Source organism: Rhodamnia argentea, chromosome 11, assembly GCF_020921035.1.
Source record: "Rhodamnia argentea isolate NSW1041297 chromosome 11, ASM2092103v1, whole genome shotgun sequence".
Classification (NCBI taxonomy): Eukaryota; Viridiplantae; Streptophyta; class Magnoliopsida; order Myrtales; family Myrtaceae; genus Rhodamnia; species Rhodamnia argentea.
In genome coordinates, this window is record NC_063160.1 from 6,373,398 (window position 1) to 6,394,611 (window position 21,214).

General features: G+C 37.5%; 2 protein-coding genes across 3 annotated transcripts; both read right to left on the reverse strand.

Moving 5' to 3' along the window:
- Positions 1-3,538: 3,538 nt before the first annotated feature.
- Positions 3,539-4,085, reverse strand: LOC125312847. The gene is made up of 2 exons (XM_048272475.1): positions 3,780-4,085; positions 3,539-3,738 (listed from the first exon to the last, which is right to left on the reverse strand). The coding sequence occupies exons 1-2, from the start codon at positions 4,063-4,065 to the stop codon at positions 3,539-3,541; spliced, it is 486 nt and encodes a 161-aa protein (XP_048128432.1). The 5' UTR covers positions 4,066-4,085.
- Positions 4,086-4,255: 170 nt separating this feature from the next.
- Positions 4,256-6,651, reverse strand: LOC115742148. Of its 2 annotated transcripts, XR_007196877.1 has the most exons (4): positions 6,118-6,651; positions 5,811-5,937; positions 4,376-4,661; positions 4,256-4,309 (listed from the first exon to the last, which is right to left on the reverse strand). XR_007196877.1 is itself a non-coding variant. In XM_048272386.1 (3 exons), exons 1-3 carry the CDS (start codon positions 6,411-6,413, stop codon positions 4,443-4,445), a joined length of 642 nt encoding a protein of 213 aa, XP_048128343.1. In that variant the 5' UTR covers positions 6,414-6,651; the 3' UTR covers positions 4,256-4,442. The 2 variants fall into 2 exon arrangements, 1 of the variants encoding a protein (XP_048128343.1); XM_048272386.1 differs by having other exon boundaries at positions 4,256-4,661.
- Positions 6,652-21,214: the final 14,563 nt, after the last annotated feature.

Below are 21,214 nucleotides of genomic sequence, written 5' to 3' on the forward strand. Positions count from 1 at the left end.
TAGCATGGAAAGTTTGCCTATCACAGCCGACAAACCGCCAAGACATGATAATGATCAAAGTAATTAAGGCAAGAATGCCGGACATAGTCAAAGTTGGAAAGCGGATTACACACCTTTAAAGCAAGTGCCAATGGAGAATGAACAGATTCTAAATGATGTTGAGCTGCAGAAGTGTGTTCAACGATTCCTTTCTAGAACGTAGTATCTACTTGCTCAAACATAGCTTTACAAGACATCTAAAAAAAAAAGAAATCACTGAAGCTTCCAAAGTAGACTTTAATGCATCCCGCATGACATTCATCATTTCATGCAATCATATAGGAATCTCAAGACATGAATGCATATAACTAACTTGGGTAATTAACTAATGTGCAAAATGTACAAACTGTTGTTGGCTAGAGAATTCACCTAGAGGGGGGTGAATAGGTGATAACGTGTGATTTTAAGATTTTATTGCGGAATTCAAATCACACAGTGTAAAACAGAAATCTCATATGCTTAAGCAATTCAATTGATGCTAGAAATGTAATAGGATAGATGCGTATTGACCGTGTGCAGTTTAGATATCATCAAATATTTAGAGTGATCAGAGTAAGAGATAAGGAAAACTGCACGGAGGGATTATAGTGGTTCGGCTTTGGTTAAGCCTACGTCCACTTCTTCTACTGACACCCAATCGGCTGGATTCCACTATTAATGTGCTCGGAGGTTACAAATCGGTGATCTCCTTGACACGCAAGACTTCACACCTAGCGTTCAACACTCTTGCGTACACTTCCTCACAATTACAATGGATGGATCAAGAAGTGTGTTTAAAATGGAGTACACTCTATTTAGGAATTATGAACACTTTTCCCTCTTTACGCCGATCTCTTTTCCCTTCGTCTTCGAGATGTCTTTTATACTCTTCCGCCTCCAATCTAGCCGTTGCAAGGCATCTAGAAGAGATCTCTCCAAATCTACCCTTTTGGACGAGATGTTTGCAAAAAGAAGATCTCTTAGCCGTTGCGGATCGCCAAAGGAAAGTCTTCCTCATTTGGATCAAATCGCCCATACAATTATGATCCCGGGTTTCCATAGATGGTTTCTTCCATTTAGAAAGTCTTGAATTGTCTTCTTGGTTCCGCATTCTTGATTGATCTCAATCAATAAGAATCTATCAAGGATGATCCAGCTCGATGGCGTCCGTTGATATACATCAATTAAGCTCAATTTGTATTCATCTTGAAATTCTGATTCACGCTAGTGAAGTACTTCTCTCAGAGCTTGAGCGTCATTCCAACGTCCGAGCTATCCCCACTCGGTGTCTGAGCTCGAACCAGCATCCGAGACTCTAAAAAACAACATCCGAGCTAAATCCTTTTGCTAGATTCAATCCCGTGCATCCCCGCACCAAAGGATAATCTGCAAAACAAGTAAATCACAGCATTATCTCAAAATACAAGAGTACTAGGATTGTTTTGTCAACTTTAAAACGGTCTAGGGATTTTTTTCTCAACACAAACCTCACAATAAGTAGAAGCAAAAGGAAAAAGACCTAGGAGGAGGAGGGATATAAACAAAAGGCCAAAAAACTTTTTTCTTACAAATAGAAGCTACAAAAAGACCTTACTGATGAAAAAGAAAATGATTTCTTAGAAGCAAAGAGAACAAGAATCAAGCACTCATAAAATGAACAAGCACAAATATTCATTTAAGAAAAAGAAGTTGGCAAACTCCTTTGCTTCAATTAATGCACAAAGACGTACTAAAGCCTCATTCACTTTTGCAAATGAGTGCACAGTAAAATTTTAAGCTTGGAGCCTTAGAGAATTTCCCTATAAAGACAATTTGGTCGAACTTATACTAACCTGAATAGCTTGCCTGCCAGAAGTTTGGAACTGTGCTAGGATTTGTCGGGTGATTGTGGCTTCAAGTTTTGAATTAACTAATTTCTCTAGTTGACTAACAGCTTTATCACCAACTCCTCTATGGATCATAAGAAATAGAAGAATCAAAATAAGAAAAGGAGGAATCAAAATAAAGGAGATCTCCTACTAAGAGAGAATTAGACTTTTACTTGGAAGGACTCCGAAAGAGCTGAAGATACTATCTTCCCAACACCGGGCATGATGGCACGAACTACGGATGCTTGAACAGTAGCCAATTCCTTTTTCACAATTTTGTCCAGCATGGCTGGCATATCCCCGATCATCAAGTTATTAAGCAAATCTGTTATTTATCGCATACGGTCCTACACCAAGAATCGACTGCCGATCATGGGGATCAATAAGAAGGCCAATGTCAAGAACCCGCACTTTTTTTCCTTTCAGTCGGTTTGCCAGACTATGGAGATGTATTACCAAGAATAATTTAAGATATGCACAGAAAATTTGTTTAAAAAATACTGATTGATAAGGCATACCCCGTGAATATCAACTGGACTTCCATTTTTTGTGGCGACCATTGGCAAACCATAAGCTACCGCCTGTTTGACAAAAGAGAGAGGGACTCTTATCATATAACGGCTTGAGAAGATTAACACTTCACGAAGTAACACGCACCTCTATTAAAGTAAAGCCTAAATGGTTCGATGAAAGATGGATTGATGAAAACACCTTGCAAAAGAATCGGATCAATTGTGTCATTCAGTAGAAAATTGAACATGCATGCAAGTGGGTACTGTCGCACGTCCGGATTGTGGCATATAATGTTGACTAAATTGAAATTTATAACAGCACAAAATTGTATCGCAATAATAGAAATACAGATGTAATGCGGGAAGCAAATAGCCCGAATGTTCTCCTTAGAGTGAGGGCACACAGAATAAACAGGGGCCTCTAGACCTTCAAACGTGTGCCGTTTTGCACTAATAACTGCTCTCCACACCAGCATTTTCAATTAAAAAATAAGAAATAAATTAAAAGAACAAGAAGCTTCCCCTGCTTTGGAAACTTCTTCATGTGAGATGATGGAAAACCTTGATTGTTTTGTCATCACCACGGGTTATAACGCAGAGTTGCTTACTGGGTTGCTCAAATGCAAGATCATTCACTCCACCAATAGGAGCATCAATGCATGCAGAATAATAAGGCTCATTTTCGAGGTTAGAAATAGTGAAAATACAGCAAAACTAGCTAAGTCGGTACTAGCAAGTGTAGATAGATTAAGGACTCTATGTACCTCTAGATGATGCCGCACTTCATTATTTCCATGGAAAGAAAACAACCGCACAATGTGCAAAGAGTACGGGACTCCTATTGAGGAAAGAGAAAAGCACATCAGTAGTGCTCCATTTACCCCCGAAAATACGTCGTCTTTTATTGGTCTAGTTCCAACTTACCAAATAGCGAATGTATGCATGAGACCTTACTAAAACATCACATAGACATACGAATGTATGCACGAGACCTTTAGGAATGACCCCGCATGCAAAAGAATAGAGATTACTTCAAAACAGGGAATTACATTAAATCAATAACATTCCTATAAAAGGAAAGGAAAAACAAAAAAGGCACACCATACGTAGTCTCTCATAGTTACCCCAAAACATTGCTATTCATCCAAGTATTAGACGGACAATATCATCATCATCATCAGCAGCAATCTGACCATCATTGTGCCCATCACCTATTTGATTAGTGGGAGGTACAGGAGAAACCTCATCTGGATTTAGGTTGAGGTGTCGCAAGACCAATTGCATTTGAGACTCCAGAGATTTATGTCGCTCATTGACCACTCTCATTTCCTCATCCTTCCGTGACATTTGTTCTTGACCACCCTCATCTCCTCATCCTTATGTGACATTTGTTCTTTGACCACTCTTATTTCTTCATCCTTCTCTACAAGTAAATGTCTCAATTGGGTCAATTCTTGGGTCACTTGTTCATCAAGTTGTGTCCTCCTTGAAATAGCAGCACTGGAGGATGAACTTGCTGCAACCTTTGTTGTGTATACCCTTGACAAGGATCCCATCCTAAATATTTTCCCCCTTTTCATCCCACCCGATGCCTCCACCCATAATGCCATATGGTCAACTGCTAGCTCGGACTTAGCCCCACCATCACCACCACTAGCCGTACTCATTAAAAGTTCATCATATTTTTCCTACATCAACAAAATAGATATGAAAATAAAATAACTTCATATATATAACTACTATAAATAATGAAAGCATCGATGGTTTTCATTCCAGTTTCCCTAAAGTCAAAAGTATAACCTTACATATCTTAATAGCTTTTGCCCGGTCGCCGATCCATGTCTTATCTTTCTTTTGAAATGTGCATTCAAATGTAGCTGTATATGTCGGTTTCGTCCCCAATTCATTTGCCTATAAAATTGAAACATAAATGAGTAATTGAATTAAATTAAATTACAACATGTTAAACAAACTTACCATTCTCTTTTTATGCTCCCCAATGTTGATAGAGCCCCCAGCATATGTCGCAGACCCTTCAGCAGAACTAGAAGCCCCGATTCTTCTTATTTTGTTCACTCCTTTGCATATTCTTTTCACTTTCCCAAATTCTCTTTATTTCTGTCCAATCGTCACCGATAATGAAATCTGGCTTCCCTTGACTTCTCTTTGCTTTGTTCATCACATTTCGTATGTGATCACCGGCTTTCTTCTTAAAAATTCTTCTAACTTCATCCTCTTCCGTTTCATCCCAGCTGAACTTTCGCTGTAATCAATAGAAAAATAACCGACTTTATTTACATCGAACTTAGTTTGTGAGGAGGTAATTTCTTGGATGCAAAAACCAACGGTTTTGAGGTTCAAGGGGGAAGACAGAATAATTAACTTCTTCCAAACGACGGGAGGATAAGTAACACGTGATCTTATGAGTAGGATCAGCAAAAGCAATAATCTACAACCCCTTGAGTGCACTGTCATAATTCCAATAAATATTAGCCTTCGACAACAAGAGTGGAAGGTATCTCTCTCTCAAAAACATCACTAAATATTTCCTGGACAGTTTATACACCTGTCTTCCATGTAGATGGTAAAGCTCAAGCACATGAATAAAGTATTAGAGGGCTCGCAGGAAAGAATTTATGTCTTTGGTGAACTTCCATCAGAACTTCTCTTTTCCTATTCTATTAAGATGAAGAGGCTTCAATAGCTGATTGTTTTGAGCAACATAGGTTTTTTTAAAAAAAATAAAGAAAACATAAAAGAAAGGAGTTAAAAACAACTCCGGAAGACTAGTCAACTCTCAAAGTTGTGAAACCAAGGCTATATGCTCAAGTACACACTGAAGCACCAGGGATTCTTGTTTGGTGCCATGAACTTCTAAGATAGGCGCTAGTTTTAGCTCGTGCACATTACTCAACTAAGATTCTGAAAAGTTCACCATGGCAATGAAGCCACAAGAAATTTGACACATTCATCATACCAATGGAATTTTTAGTAAATTAGATGCGATATTTTTCCTTGAAGAAGAACTTAAAAAAGTGAACTTGCCCAATGAAACTTGAGCAGAAGGAAAATGAGAGTAATCTGTAAATTATTGGTTAAGCCCTCAAGCGTAAACTGTCTCCACAAAAAATGCAGTTGAAAGTAGTCTGTAATGATGGGCTTAGGCGATTTCCCAAGTACTTTTAGAAGGCTTCCGTACATAGATGCATAATATAATTAACTTCCCCCAATCGGGATAACTTATAGTACTGCATTATCGTAAACAATTCCTCCTTTCAGCAAGCTCAATCTCTCGGGATTATGACCAATTGTTCGATCATCTATTGCCTTATCAGAATTATGACCAATTGTGAGCTTAACCAAAAAAAAAAAAAAAACTTAGTTTGTGAGAAAATAAAAAGACAAAACTTACCTTGAACTCATTCCACCACAAATCCTTTACTTGTTTTGGCGCGCTGCCGTAGCTATTCCACGGCCCCCTCCAATAGTTATTCACTATTTTATTAAGTTGTCTCACAACGTATGTAGCATCCGTGAATCTGCAAACAAGTTAGAGTGATATGGACAATGAAACAGTGAAATGAAAAGGAGATATCAGTAAATGCATACGGATAATTTGCAACATGGACAATTCAGTTGACATCCATATCTAAAATTCAAATGAAGGGATGATGACCCTAAATATTACATATATACTAAAAAAAAAATGAAGTACTCACGAATCTCCATATGGGCATATGATCAATCGGCTATCTTCTTCACCTCCCTCATCATTTGAGTGTTGCATGGAAGATGGAGCTGAAGGAGATGGAGCTGAAGGACATTCACTTCGCATGTGTCCAAGTTGTTCCCTAATATGCTCTTGAGGGACGGAGGAAGGGCCAATGTGTCTATGTTGTCCATCAGCATGTACTTGTTGAGGGTTTAGGGAAGGGGAAGGGGAAGAGGAAACGGATGGGGACGAGGAAGGGGAAGGGGAAGGGGTTAGTCTTCCTTGTGAAACTACGCCACGCATGTGACTTCCACGTTTATACCGACAAATAGGAAGGTTAGACAAATAGCAGCATAAATAAGAACATGTAGCAGGGATACATAATGATGTACATCATAAAGCTCACCATTTTGTTTCGGAGAGCAAGTGAAACTTGAGAAAATGAAAGAAATTTGCTATCGCCTTTGATAAATAGCAATTTCTGGCACAAAAGGAACCTATTGAAATCTTGTCCACATCAGATTCCACGAAAAATAAAGGGAACATATACATGACGGATCAAATTATCGACACACATTCTAAAGCATCACGGATAGAGATTGTCTTCATTTGAGCATAAGGAACATCTCAAGAAAATAGCACATCGGGCAATAGAATGCACAGAGTCCTAAACTAAAGGAAGAAACTATATTACATTGAAACCCAATTCAGCTGCTGAGGATAGCAATTACAAAATTCAGCAATCGTCGCACCGGCGAACATGGATTCGTAGTGTCATATGTGTTGCATAACAGAAACCCAAACAAATGGAGCTGGCCCGGACCTTACATATTCGCAGAAAAATACTTGAAACATCTTAAAAATCTTCTGTTCTTTTCTTTTCTTAATTCAAAATCTAGACAAGAGAAAAGACGAACCCAAAGGCAAGACTACTTGTAAATTCTACCTTCACAAAAATTAATAAATGGCTAAAAAGAATCCAACCAAGCTCTAGATACTACATAGTCAGCAACTAATCGAAACCATGATGAGCACGATTATACATAAAATTCAAGCCTCAAATTGAAAAAGTAAAGAAAACCATGCCATCAGCATATCAATGACTTGTTCAAATAACAAAACAAAACCAACATAAACCAATTGAAATCCTACCATTTGAAACTAGAAAAACAGGAAAAGATGAGAAGAGAGATTGATAAATTACAGCTTCATATTAATTATAGAACTTATTCAGTGACAGAAAATGTTCATATAACATTGTTTACTCTCATGAAAGCATCTAATCACTACATAGAGAAAGGTAGATACTGTGTACATGTACATGCAACTAGCATGTGTGGCTTCCAGATGCAGTGTGTGTGTACAACTTTGTTTGAGCATGGAGGGATCTTAAGAAAGAACCCCAATTTAAATATTTAATGAAGCAGATACTCACTTATTGAAGCATAACACGGAAGGATGACGAGCACCATAATGTATGACACTCCTACTTTAAAACCAAGGTACTTTCAGCACATGTTCAACCCCTTCAATTCTAAATGAAGTTCCCCAAGAGGCCCTAACCAGTATACAAGACGTAAATACACAAAGGCTCCCTCTAGTTACATAATTAAACACATCAAACTCCCAATTTTACAGTTGAACCCAATCAAATTAAATTCATGAAAGTTTCAATCTCAGCTCTTTGTTTAAGAGTGTCAAAGTTTGTGGAGGGAAACCACATCGACTAAGTCCTTTTGCATACCAACACGTAACCAAGTTAGAATACTTTAAGCGGTGTTTCTGCTTTACTTTAGAAAGGTTCAATATTCTTTAGTTTCCTCCATGGCAATGACATCTGTAGACATTCAATCAGCATAAAGAACCGAGAGACTTTAAAGGAGTAGTATAGTGCTCTCGAATCTTAGTTTCATCCAAATGTCAAAAGAAGAATTCTTCTTGAAGAATAATTACTACAATTTTGTAAATAAGCTATGCTTAAGAAAATATAATGGGTCAAATGATCTTGGAAAAGGGAACTACTATTACATAATATCTACTCTAGCATTCAAGCATCATTTCGTTCCCTTCTTTGAGGGGAAACCGAGTGCAAACTCTTTAACAAAAGCTACATTTGAAGTTGCAAATTTTCAGTTAAACATAAGTGCCGAGCTAATCATACTCACCAATCACAATCTTCTCTAATTAAAACATGCTCTCTGAAGCTCAAAGCAAGCACCGAATTAAAAAATATCATTAGTCTCCCACCGAAAAAAAAAAAGCACAATTCTTTCCTAGATGCACTTAAATTACACCGCATAGCAAAATGATAAAGGAAAAAAGAACAACACAGAGCCCCAACATAGTAAATAATTAACTGAATCACTAAGCATCATGCAAACAAAGATGAACCAGCCTCACCAATTTCCTTGTCGGTATCAAAAATGAAAATAACAAAACCGAAACAAAGAACCCAAATCTAAACCAATTAATCGATTTAAATCCAGTTGAAAAGCAATATACCTATTGGCGAGTGGCTTCGATCTCCGGAAGACAGAGGATATGTGAGTCAGATTGCGAGTTCATCGTAGGCTAAGAAGCACGGATACGTGCAAGAGGTCACCGCGTTAGCGTCGGACACGTATCGGACACCAAAGCGGGTTTAACACTGCTCGACACACGTTCGACACGCAGTCGACGCACGGTCAATGAGCCGGACACGCCACACGTCGGTCGGAGGAGATCTAGTGGAGGTCGGAGGAGAAGAGGAACTGGAGGAGCACTTGGTAGCAGAGTTTGTTGGCGAGGGAGGCGAGAGAGAGGCAGCAAGTGAGGTGAAAGAGGAGGCAAAGTAGACTTTGGGGACGTCGAGGACAGTGATGGCGGAGCACTGGGCTAGATCCGCGAGGCGATGGTGGTGGAGAGAAGGTCGGTGAAGGCAAACAGGTTCGCGAAGGTGTAGAGGAGATGTTTCGTGTCCACTGGTCTCCCTCTTTGTGCCCTAAGAACTCACCATGGGAGGGCCCTTTCGGGCTAAATGGTTTCTCTCTGATGAAACAAAGAGTGCTAAGAGATGAGAAAGTACAAAGCAAAAAAAGTGAATGAGAGGGAAAGTCAATGAGAGAAGGGTGAGTAATTAATGCGATGGTGTGACGGAGGTGAAATAGTAATAACAACATTAATAATAATAGTAATAATTACACAAAATTAGTAAAAAGTCTCAAAAATCCCCATGTTCATCTTCATCTTCCTCATCATCTTCATCTTCACCTTCGTCTTCGTCTTGATCTTGATCTTGATCTTCTTCAGGAGCATCATCTTCATCTTCCGTCTCAAAATCAGATTCTTCAACACCTTCTACATATGATTCGTGAATTTCAGTTGGATCTACATCTATCACCGCTCCACATGGATCTCGTAAAGTCGGAATATTATATTCCTCAGTTTCAACCGTGTTACACACTTCCTCTTGTTAATACGCTGTATCCTTCCAGTGCTCTTCGATTTTTCTTCGTGCTTTGGTTTGACATACAGCCCACCAATCGGTTTTGTCACGTTTCAAACTGGGCTATGATGCATAATATACTTGAATTACTTGTTGTGCCAAGACAAATGGTTCATATTTCATATACCTTTTCTTGTGATTTACTTCAACCAAATTAAACTTTGTATGCACCTTCATTCCTCCGATGGCGTCGAACCACATGCACTTAAATAACACAACCCGCATTAATGGACCAGGGTACTCTATCTCTATAATTTCATCCAACAAGCCATAAAAATCATCTTTTGCACTACCACCATTGGATGACCGAACACACACACCACTATTCATTGTGGCTTTTCCCATTCCGTACTTTCGAGTGTGAAAATTATACCCGTTTATGAAATATGCTGGCCAAGTTCATACCCTTGGTTGTAGACCCCATGACGGATGATATAGCAATCCTTGCTCTTCAACTTGATCATGATTACTGTGAACCTAAAATCATACACGCAAAGTCAATAATATATTTTTTTAATTAATAATGTATAAAATATTAATAACTTGCTTTTCGTGTATAGGCAACAACTTACATATGTTTTGAACCATGCTGCAAATTCTTCATCGTATAAACGGTCAAACTCATTTGGTGGTAGTCCATACATTGAAGTTTGGAAAATCCTATTAACAAATACCACAATGAAATTAGTAAATGTTTGACACAAAATAAATATATTTGCAAAAGTACACTTACTCGAAGTATGGCTCTACTTCTGGACAGTTCAGCAAAATATTTGTATGGGTTGCCCGCCATTCTTCGTCCGTTAAGTAACGAAACTTACATGCGCCGCTTGGTTGACTAAGATAATTGAAAATAGAGAATGATTTGAAATTAGAATCAATGGGGCCCTCATCATTTCTTCCAGCACTCCACCTCTTGCATCGTAAGTGCAGCTCAAAATAATATGATGCAAATGTTGTCACTTCTTCCACAATATATGCATTACAAATTGAAGCTTCAACACATGCCTTGTTCTTCACTTTTTTCTTCAAATGATATAAGAACCTAATTGTAATAGGAAGAAGTTTATCAGAACATAATAAGTAATAAAGTAATTTCAAATTTATTAAAAAGGATATTTTACCTCTCAAATGGATACATCCAACGAAATTAGATGGGACCCGCAACTTTGGCCTCATAAGGCAAGTGAACTATGAGATGCTCCATTGAATCAAAGAACAATGGAGGAAATATTCTTTCTAAGTTGCAAAGAATGATTGGAATATCTCTCTCTAGTTTCTCCATGTGTGATGTTTTTAACACTGTTGAACAAATATCATGAAAGAAATTACTTAACTCTGTGATGATGTCCCGTACAAAATTTGGTAGAAGTTCCTTGAAATCTATTGGAATTAGTCTTTCCATAAAAATGTGACAATCATGGCTCTTCAAACCCGACAACTTGCATTCATTCAAATCAATACATATCCCGATGTTCGAAGAGTATCCATCGAGAAATCGCACTGATTTCAGCCATTGACAAACAACCCGTCTCTGCTTCCTATCCAATGTGTAAACTGCTTTTGATTTTGGTCACATGCTGCTTGCATCCACATCTAGTGCTGGCCGATCACAAATATCCCTCATATCTTTTCTTGCATTCAAATTATCTTTTGTTTTTCCAAGAACATGCATCACAAGATTTATGACATTGTCGAAAATATTCTTTTCTATATGCATGACGTCAAGATTATGACGAATAAGATGGGTCTTTCAATATGGTAGATCCCAAAATATACTGTGTTTAGTCCACTTATGTGTGCTTTCGTATGCAATAGTTGTGCCATGAAGGTTTTCAACAACAGTTGGAAAGTCATGCACTCGCTTCCAAATTTGATCACCAATCAACCTCAATGGTGGGGGTGTTCTTTCAACCCTATTCTTAATGAACCCTTTTTTATTCCTTCGAAATATATGATTTATCGGCAAAAATTGTCTGTGACAGTGAAAATAGCCGGCCTTTTTACCATGTTTTAATCTGAATGACTTTGATCTCTCCATACATATCGGACATCCTAAGATCCCAACTGTACTCCATCCAGATAACATTCCATAAGCTGGAAAGTCATTTATCGTCCAAAAAAGAGCAGCCTTCATTACAAATGTTTGATCAGTAGAAACATCGTACGTAAGAACACCTTCATCCCATAGCCGACGTAACTCTATAATCAATGGTTGCATATAAACATCTATTAACTTTTTCGGATTTTGCGGGCTAGGCACGATCAATGTCAAAAACATATAAGGTGTCTTCATGCACATACCAGGTGGAAGATTGTATGGAGTTAAAATAATCGGCCAACATGAAGAACACCTTCATCCCATAGCCGACGTAACTCTATAATCAATGGTTGCATATAAACATCTATTAACTTTTTCGGATTTTGCGGGCTAGGCATGATCAATGTCAAAAACATATAAGGTGTCTTCATGCACATACCGGGTGGAAGATTGTATGGAGTTAAAATAACTGGCCAACATGAATAACTTTTTCCCGATTTCCCAAATGGGGCAAATCCATCAGCACACAGACCTAACCTGATGTTTCGAGGCTCCATCGCAAACTCAGGATATATTCTATCAAAATGTTTCTATGCATCCGCATCCGAAGGATTACACATCAGACCCTCCTCTTTTTCATGATTTGCATGCCAAGTCATGTGTTCAGCAGTGGCTTGAGACGCATAAAGCCTTTGCAATCTAGGGATTAAGGGCAGATAAAACATATGTTTGCATGGTCTACGCTTCTAATTACGACCCTGTCTCCTACTAATCTTGTACTTGGGTTGGCTATAGAATTTGCAAGATTCTGCATTTTCATCATCCCCCCAATATAACATACAACCCATACTACATACATCAATCCGTATAACTGGAAGGCCTAAGTTATCCACTAGCTTCTTTATGTCGTAAAAATCACTTGGCATGATGTTATCACGAGGCATTGCTTCCCGCATTACGTCAACAAAAGAGTTGAAGCAATTCTCGGAGATATTATGCTCCGCCTTGATATTTAACAGTCTTGATGTCACCGATAACTTAGTGTGGCTTACACAACCTTCCCATAAAGGTTCATCTACTGCTTTCAACACTTCCCAGAATTGATTAGATGGAAAATTTTCACTATACACGTTGTCATCAACAGCTGTTATTCCTATCTCTTCGAATTGTGATGCGTAGCTAGTACCCACTTGTTCAAGTGTATGAACAAAATTAGTACTTGCATGGTTCGATTGTGAAACTAAATTCTGACCAGCTACATCAATGACCATCCTTTGGTATGGGTTCAATTGGTTATAATAGCTACATTGTTCCCAAACTGAAAATTGGTCACTTTTTCGATATTCTTCATCGGATATAAATGGTTCACCATGGCAAGTCCAATTATAGTAGTTTGGAGTAAACCCAAATCTACAAAGATGTTCTCTAACTTTATCACACACATGAAATTTACCATTACTGCATTTTTTACACGGACACCTTAACTTATTTCCATCCGTGAACTCAAATTTACTACTAGGAAAGTGAAAAAATTGTTCCAACCCAGTAAGATTTAAACTCATCGGTCAATCCTTGACGTCCGGGTAAGTTCTTATTATACATCCAAGCCCTGTCTCTTTGCATCGTGTCTGTATATAATTAAAAAATCTCATAACATATTAAAAATATCATATGTATTGTTTAATATTCTTAATTAAAATCTTGAAATTCTAACAATCAAAATTCTATTTTGGATGAAACAATTACTTTGACTGAAATTGGGAAAAATGAAGAAATTACCACGTCAAGAAGACTTACCTAAGTATTTGACGGAAATCTTTGTAGTAGAAAGTGGTCAATTTGATGAGAATTACAACGTTCACTTAGATTGAGAGACCTTCAAATGGAAACGTACCTATAAAAAAAATTACTTAAGAATTGCAATATTAATGACGGTAAATGTCATCGCCAAATTTTGCGACGAATTTTCTTTTTGTTGCTAATTAGTGACGAATTTGGCCATGGAAGACATGGTCATTGCTAATTAGCGACAAATTTAGCGACAAAATTTTTTGCGACTAACATTTTCCGTCACTAATTAGCGACAACCATATCTTTCATCGCTAATTGAACAACCGATGAATTAACTACTAAATATCGGGGCCTGAACCCCATTTATCACTTCAAAAAGGAGAGCTCTTGGAAGAAACAAAAAGATTCCATCTCTATAATTGCTCATGTACGTCACAGAGCTCTTGGAAGAAACAAAAAGATTCCATCTCTTTTAATCTTTTTTGTTATCATTTTTGCCTTTTTTACATGCATTAGCTTTTTGGCTTTCCTTTGAAAGAGATCTCGTTTTTTTTTTTTTTTTTGCATGGCCAATCCCCCGAAGACTTTAGGATTTGCCATGCATATATAAAATTGAAAGGGTACACTACTTTATTGAAGGCTTTCATTATAATAGTTGAGCAAGTCTGTGAAAGCAATGAATCGAGTGATTTTTTAAATATCATGTACATGAATTATCGCAACCATGTGCTTTGCGCGTGCTGAGAAACGATCAACATAAGAAAAAAATAATCACCTAATAAAGTTAATGATGAATATTAATCCTATCAATCTATACACTTCAAGAGTATAATCATAGAAAGTCCAATGAAAGGGTAGTCTAGATAAAAATCGAAGGATGTAATATTTGGTTTAAGTCTCGTGTTTGATAATACGAACGAAAGAAAATTCAAGATGACCTACGCGGAAATTAATATCGACGTCGTTTTCATAACCCATTTAATTCAAACAAAAAATTTAGCCACGCATTGAATCTTGCAAAGCTATCGTGAATTAAGTGTGCTGTAGACAGAAAATCAAAAGTCGAGCGACGAAAATTTTTTTTTTGGTGCGTAATTAGCGATTAATTTACCGACGACAAAATAACTTTGAAATTGAAAAAATTAAAAAATTACCATGTCAAGAAGACTTACCCAAATAGAAAGTTGTCAATTTGACGAGAATTGAACCGTTCACTTGGATTGTGAGACCTTCAAATGGACACGTACCTAAAAAAAGGAAAAATTAATTAAGATTCATGAAGCTTATGGGAATTGATATAAGAAAATGGTAAAATAAAAAATAATTTATTCTAGGATTACCGTAAGACACAAATAAGAAAAGAGAAGACAGAAGACAAACGAGAGAAGAGAGCGGAGTGAAGAGAAGAGTGTGCAGAGAGAACGTAAAGGAATTTTAAAGGGCGAAATTTTACTCATCCACGAAATTAGCGACTAACTATTGAACTTAGCGACGAAAAACTGTCGGTGGATTTAGCGATGAAATTTAGCGATTAGTACGATTGTCGCTAATTAGCGAAGAATAATTTTGCGACAGCATTAGCGACGGATTTAGCGACGAATAATTTTGCGACAGAATTAGGGACGAACATTTAACATCGCAATTCTACAGATGAAATTCAATTTTGCGACGAAATACTTTTTGTCGCTAATTAGCAACGAATTTAGCAACGAATAATTTTGCGACGGAATTAGCGACGATCATTTAATTTCACAATTCTGCGGATCAAATTCAATTTTGCGACGAAAGACTTTTTGTCGCCAATTAGCGACGAATTTAGCGACAAATATTTTTGCGATGGAATTAGCTACAAACTTTTAATTTCACAATTTTGCGGGTAAAATCGAATTTGCGACGAATGACTTTTTGTCGTTAATCAGCGATTAATTTAGCAACGGAATTAGCGACAAACATTTTATTTCACTATTCCACTGATGACATTCAATTTTGCGACAAAAGACTTTTTGTCGCTAATTAGCGACGAATTTAGTGACAAATATTTTTGTGATGGAATTAGCTATGAACTTTTAATTTCACAATTCTGCGGGTAAAATCGAATTTGCGACGAATGATTTTTTGTCGCTAATTAGCGACAAATTTAGCGACGAATAATTTAGCGATGGAATTAGCGACAAACATTTTATTTCACTATTCCGCGTATGACCTTCAATTTTTGCGACGAAAGACTTTTTGTCGCTAATTAACGACGAAATTAGCGACAAATATTTTTGCGATGGAATTAGCTACCAACTTTTAATTTCACAATTCTGGGGTAAAATCGAATTTGCGACTAATGATTTTTTGTCACTAATCAGCGACGAATTTAGCGACCAATATTTTTGCGATTAAATTAGCGACAAATATTTAATTATGTTTTGTCACTAATTAGCGACGCATTTATCAACAGATAATGTTGTAACGAAATTAGGGACGAACTTTAATTTGGTCAATAAATTCGCGACAAGAGTGCAGAGAGGGAGAGAAAGAAGGTAACGGGATATTATAGCTACGTAATTGAATGTTTTTTCTTTATTTACATCATATTAGCAACGACTACTACTTTTTGTCACTAAATTAAATTAACGACGAACAAATACTTTTCCTCGCTACATTAGTGACGAACAAACACCTTTCGTTGCTAAATTACCGATGCAAAAAAAATTCGTTGCGAATGTTTATATTTTCTTTTTTATTTTCATTTATATCAAAATAGTGACGAATAACACATTTCGTTGCTAAATTGAAATATTTTCTTTTTTATATTTATTTATAGTGCTAATTTTGCGACGAAAAGGGTTTTCGTGGCCAAATGATTGCAACTAATTTGCGACGAAATATTGTTTTTGTCGCTAATTTCCGACGAATAATAATACTCGTTGCTAATTATTTTATTTTTATTTTTATTTTGTATCCTATTAGCAACCAAAAAAAAAAAAAATCGTCGCTACCGTAGCCACGAAAGCTAATTCGTTGCTAAATTGAACATTTTCTTTTTTATTTTTATTTCATCATATTAGCGACGAATAATACATTTTGTGGCTAAATTAGCAACGCAAAAATAATGATTCATCTCTAATTTTAATATTTTCTTTGTTTTTTTATTCGTAGCGCTAATTTAGCGACGAAAATCACAGTTCGTCGCTAAATTAGCGGTGAACTATGATTTTCGTCGCTAAATTAGCGCAAAAGAATTTGTGACGAAAAATGATGTTCATCGCTAATCGGTGACGAAGGCCATTTTCGTTGAAAAGGAGATAGTGACGAATAATATTTTCATGGCCGTTTTCGTCGCTAATTTCCAATGAAGTTTTTTTGTGGCTATGTTTGTTGTAAATTAGCGACAAAACATAGTTTGTGGCTATTTTCGTCGTAAATGAGCGACGAAATATTTTTCGTGGTTATTTTCGTCGTAAATTAGTGACGAATTGTTTTTTCGTCGCTATAGTCGTCGCTAATTAGCGATGAATTATTTCGTCGCAAATTTAGTGGCAAATAGCGACGAATTTTTTTTTGTGGGTATTTTCGTTGGAAAATAGAGACGATTTTTTTCCGTCGCAAAATTTTTGTGGCTAAATCCGTGTTTTTTTGTAGTGGATACTAAGATAGAAAATTGTACACCCATCAGATGCTATTGTTTTGTTTTCCATTTTAATTCATATTTCGACTACATTAAAGAGTGCTTTTATGTGGCATATGGTGGCTGTTGAATGAGTAATATTATTTGGGTTATCTGGATCTGGGAAATATTTTACCAGTGAGATGGTTATCCCACCAACCTTTTAGCTGTCCAGCAAATCCTGTAACTTGAAGGTTTGCTACCGCGTGATCAAAAGCATCTTGCTGTGTCTTATAGGTCAGTAGCTAGCATAACCATTTGGTTTAATATATCAGTTGTATTATTTTCAGAAACGCCATCTATATTCCGTTTATAAGTTGCATCAGGTGAATACTTATTTTGAATTCGGTGTGAAGATTCTTCTGTTGCTATGTCTGGTGGAGTGACTCTAGAATAATATGATTTTTCTGGGTTTTTCCATGTGAGTTTATTACTGCAGGGGTGGATTCACTTTCTGATTCATTGGTAAATTTGTCAAGAGTATTAATTTGGTCAGGTGTATCTTTTATGACTAGGCTTTTATATGTTGGGGTATCTAAGGTTGGAGTAGGTTCATGCAGTGGGGATTTTTCTAGTGATTTCTTTTTAGTAAATCCTGGGGAAAATTCTTTTGGGGATTCGAAAGTTTTGAATATTGGTGATTTGAACGTTTCTTTTCTCCAGAATTTCAGTTTATGAGAGCCACTCCACCATATATACACATGCATTTGATGAACAAGAGTTGAGAAAGATTATATATTTTGGGTTTGCGAAAATTTTTTGTAAAAGAGTTACGAAAAGCTCTTGATTTTGAACATGGTTTATGAAAGGCTATATGTATTGATTTGTGAAATACATTTTGTTTGATAATTTGAGTCGTGAAAAGTGATTTGATTCGATTTGTGAAACCGATTTATAAGATGAGTTGATTATTGTGAATGATTTGAGAAATGTTATGTGCAAAGAATTGATTAGTCAAAGATTATGCGTTTTGGTTTGTGAAGCGGATTTGTGATATGGACTTTAGATTTGATTTGTGGACTATTGGATGTTGATGTTAGTGGATTATGCTTATGTCACTAGATTAGAATCCAGTGAGGGGTTGAGTAGGCATAATGTTGTCAAGATGTCCTTCCGGACCGAACCACCGACTAATAATCCGTGGAACCTTATTAATGGGGAAATCTTGGTCACCTTGTCATAAGGCATTGTGTCGTGACTATGGTTGGATATTGAGCATGAGATTGATCAATGAATAAACCATTGATGTGTGACATGAGATTGATCAATGGAATAGATTATTGATATATGATTTGATGTTGTTGATTTAAATGAGGATTTCTGATACATCTAAAGTTTCGTTGAAGGATACAGCTCATTTTTGGTATATTATGTACTAGATTTGAAGAAATGAGTTCATGTTATTGCTTTATATATGTATAGTTAGTGCTCGATCTGCTTAGAAGATAAACGCACTACTCACTGGGCCATGATTGCTCACTCCTTTCATTCCAATATTTTTCACGTTCTTTAGCTAGTTGCTAGTAGGACGAGAGCATATCGACAAGGAACTTTGGTAGTGGAATTTTGGTTATGAGTTGGGATATGTGATACATGTCTGAAACGGTATATCTTGTGGTTTAGTTTCTTAGTTGGGGAAGTATATATCGTTAATAGATTTTATAACTCTAATTCTGTAACCAGTTTTCTATTTTATTGGATTTTAAATGAAGATATATTGCCTGACGAGAGGCTAATGCAAGTTATGTTTGAGGCAGCATCCTTCAGATAGGAGGACGGCCGTGCTACTTCTCCTATTGTTGTCGATTTTAGGGTGTGATATTAGGAGTAAGAGAAGTGGGAGGAAAAAGAGAGAGCTTGGCCTCCTCAACTTCTCTTAACGTTTTCTCTATTGTGTGTTTGAGATAATAAAGCGTTTATGGACTTTCTTGTAAGAACAAATCACAGTTTCCAATTTTAGACCAGATGAGTGTATTGACCCTCTCGTGTAAGGAAATTCGGATAGGGAAATGCTTTTATGACAGTCAGTTATTTCTGATCGTAAATCCATATATCATCACTGTATATTTTGCATAAATCACTCATTAATTGAAAAATCGCGGGGTCAGAAATAATAATAGTACTGTCAGATTGTCAAGATAGCAGTTCCAATTAGGATATCACTCCCTTATTCACCCACATGGCCGATAATTATAGTGGATATGCCTTACTGAATTTCAAATTTGGTCAAACAAATGACTTCCCCAATTTAGAACACTCTTATGTGCACATGCGGAACTTTCGGCCACCATAAGGGATTAATAGACTTGGCCGAATTTTTCATCTTATGGGCTTGTTTTTTTTTTTATAGTCATATCATCTTATGGGCTTGTTCGTGAGAAATTGGACATCTGCTGGATAGACATTATCCAGTAGCATCATTTGACGGGAAATGTGAGCAAGAGGTTTCGAAAAAACTAACAGGACCTCTCTTCTTAAACCCGTGCAGCATCTTTGGGCTAACTTCAAGACAATTTGTGAGCGGATTAAATGCAATTAATGTGCGTGGACATCATCATTAAATAAAAATTATACGTATAATGTCAATTGCGAACTAAGTTAGTGACATTTTGTATAGGGTCCGGATTGATTCCTAATTTTCTTGTGTGATAAATGACTCCATATGTTAGCTGAAATTTGGATGTCAATAACTCTCGCATAAATTTTAACAATATTTGCAATAAGATGGAAAATTAGTATACAAAAAATTTGATTTCAGTGACTCTTTAAGAATCTTGTCTTACATTCCCAACCTTTCCTGCCGAGTAAAGTCACATTTTCTTGTATTTATGTCTCTAACTCGTAATTTTTCACGAAATAAGCGGAACCTAATGTATACATGTATCCGCTCGGACATCCATCCCCTTCGTGCCTCGCCCGCCCTATCTATCCGCGCGCTAGCAGGTAGGGGCAACTCTATGTGATCCGCTACGCTTCTTTCTATATGATAATATGCACCTTGCCTACAGCTCTCACTACGGGTAGTAGCAAGAGAGTGAAGAACGAATGATCCTCTAAAAGAGTGACGGAGTCTGACTCAAGCGAGTGGGTGAAAGGCCTGGCAAGAGAGCGAGTTCGAATTGCGAACGATCAGCAAGTGAAGGAACAATCCTTTAAATGTGCGAACAATCCCATTATGGTCTCTTGAAAGCTTTTGTTTCACCATGTCTCATGATCCGAAGGCAACTCGCCAACTTCTCCACACCTCCTTCAAATATCACGCCCATGCCCATGTAGCAATGACACTCCATACGACAATGGAACGCCCAAACACCAGGATTATCCGCTACAAATCTCAGGACGGTCACCCGTAAAAATGGGTGGACCGCCACCGTGTTTGAACGGGTTAGCCAAATTGTTCTTTGAGTCATTGCTGACATCGAATTTCCCTATCGCGTGCCCAAGGACCGAAAAATTGTGGCCATGGAGGTGCCACGGGTGTGTCCTGCCGTTGTTCGCGGCCATGGTGTTTGCATTTTGCAATATGATGTCCCCCATAGAGTCGAACTTAGTCTATAGATTGCGTTGCCAGAGGTGGCATCGGTGTTGTTCGCCTTGGGGTGGACGTCATAGTTTATGAGTCGCATAGCCCGTCAGATAGTGTGTGTTCATGGAACATGTGGTGGAGATTCTCCTCGAGGGCGATCGAGTACGGTGTGCGCATAGCCTGGATGACACGTTCATGAACAATGGTAATAACCATCAACCGTATTCTGCTTGTTGAAGAACACAGTCACTCGGTCCGATTTTGGCGGCAGAGTGTGGACGTATCCTCGGTGGGCTTTGATCGACAGGCCCTGAGCCAATTGCGGTAAGGGCGTAGTTCAAATAGGGTCGGCCGGTGGACCTGAGGGCTAGACCCACTTCGGGTGGTTCAGATAGTAACTGAGGATGGCCAGACTAGAAGTTGTCATGACCGAGGCATTCCGGCCGGTGAGGTTGGCCGTGATCTACTAATTTTGCAATGGTTCTCTCGCGATTTTGATCAAGATAATACGTCTCGATCGAGTAGATGAACATATCTTGGGTCACCATTGGCTCTACATAGTGCCCATCCTATAGTCTTGTTGTGACCCTGCAAAACATATCCAAGC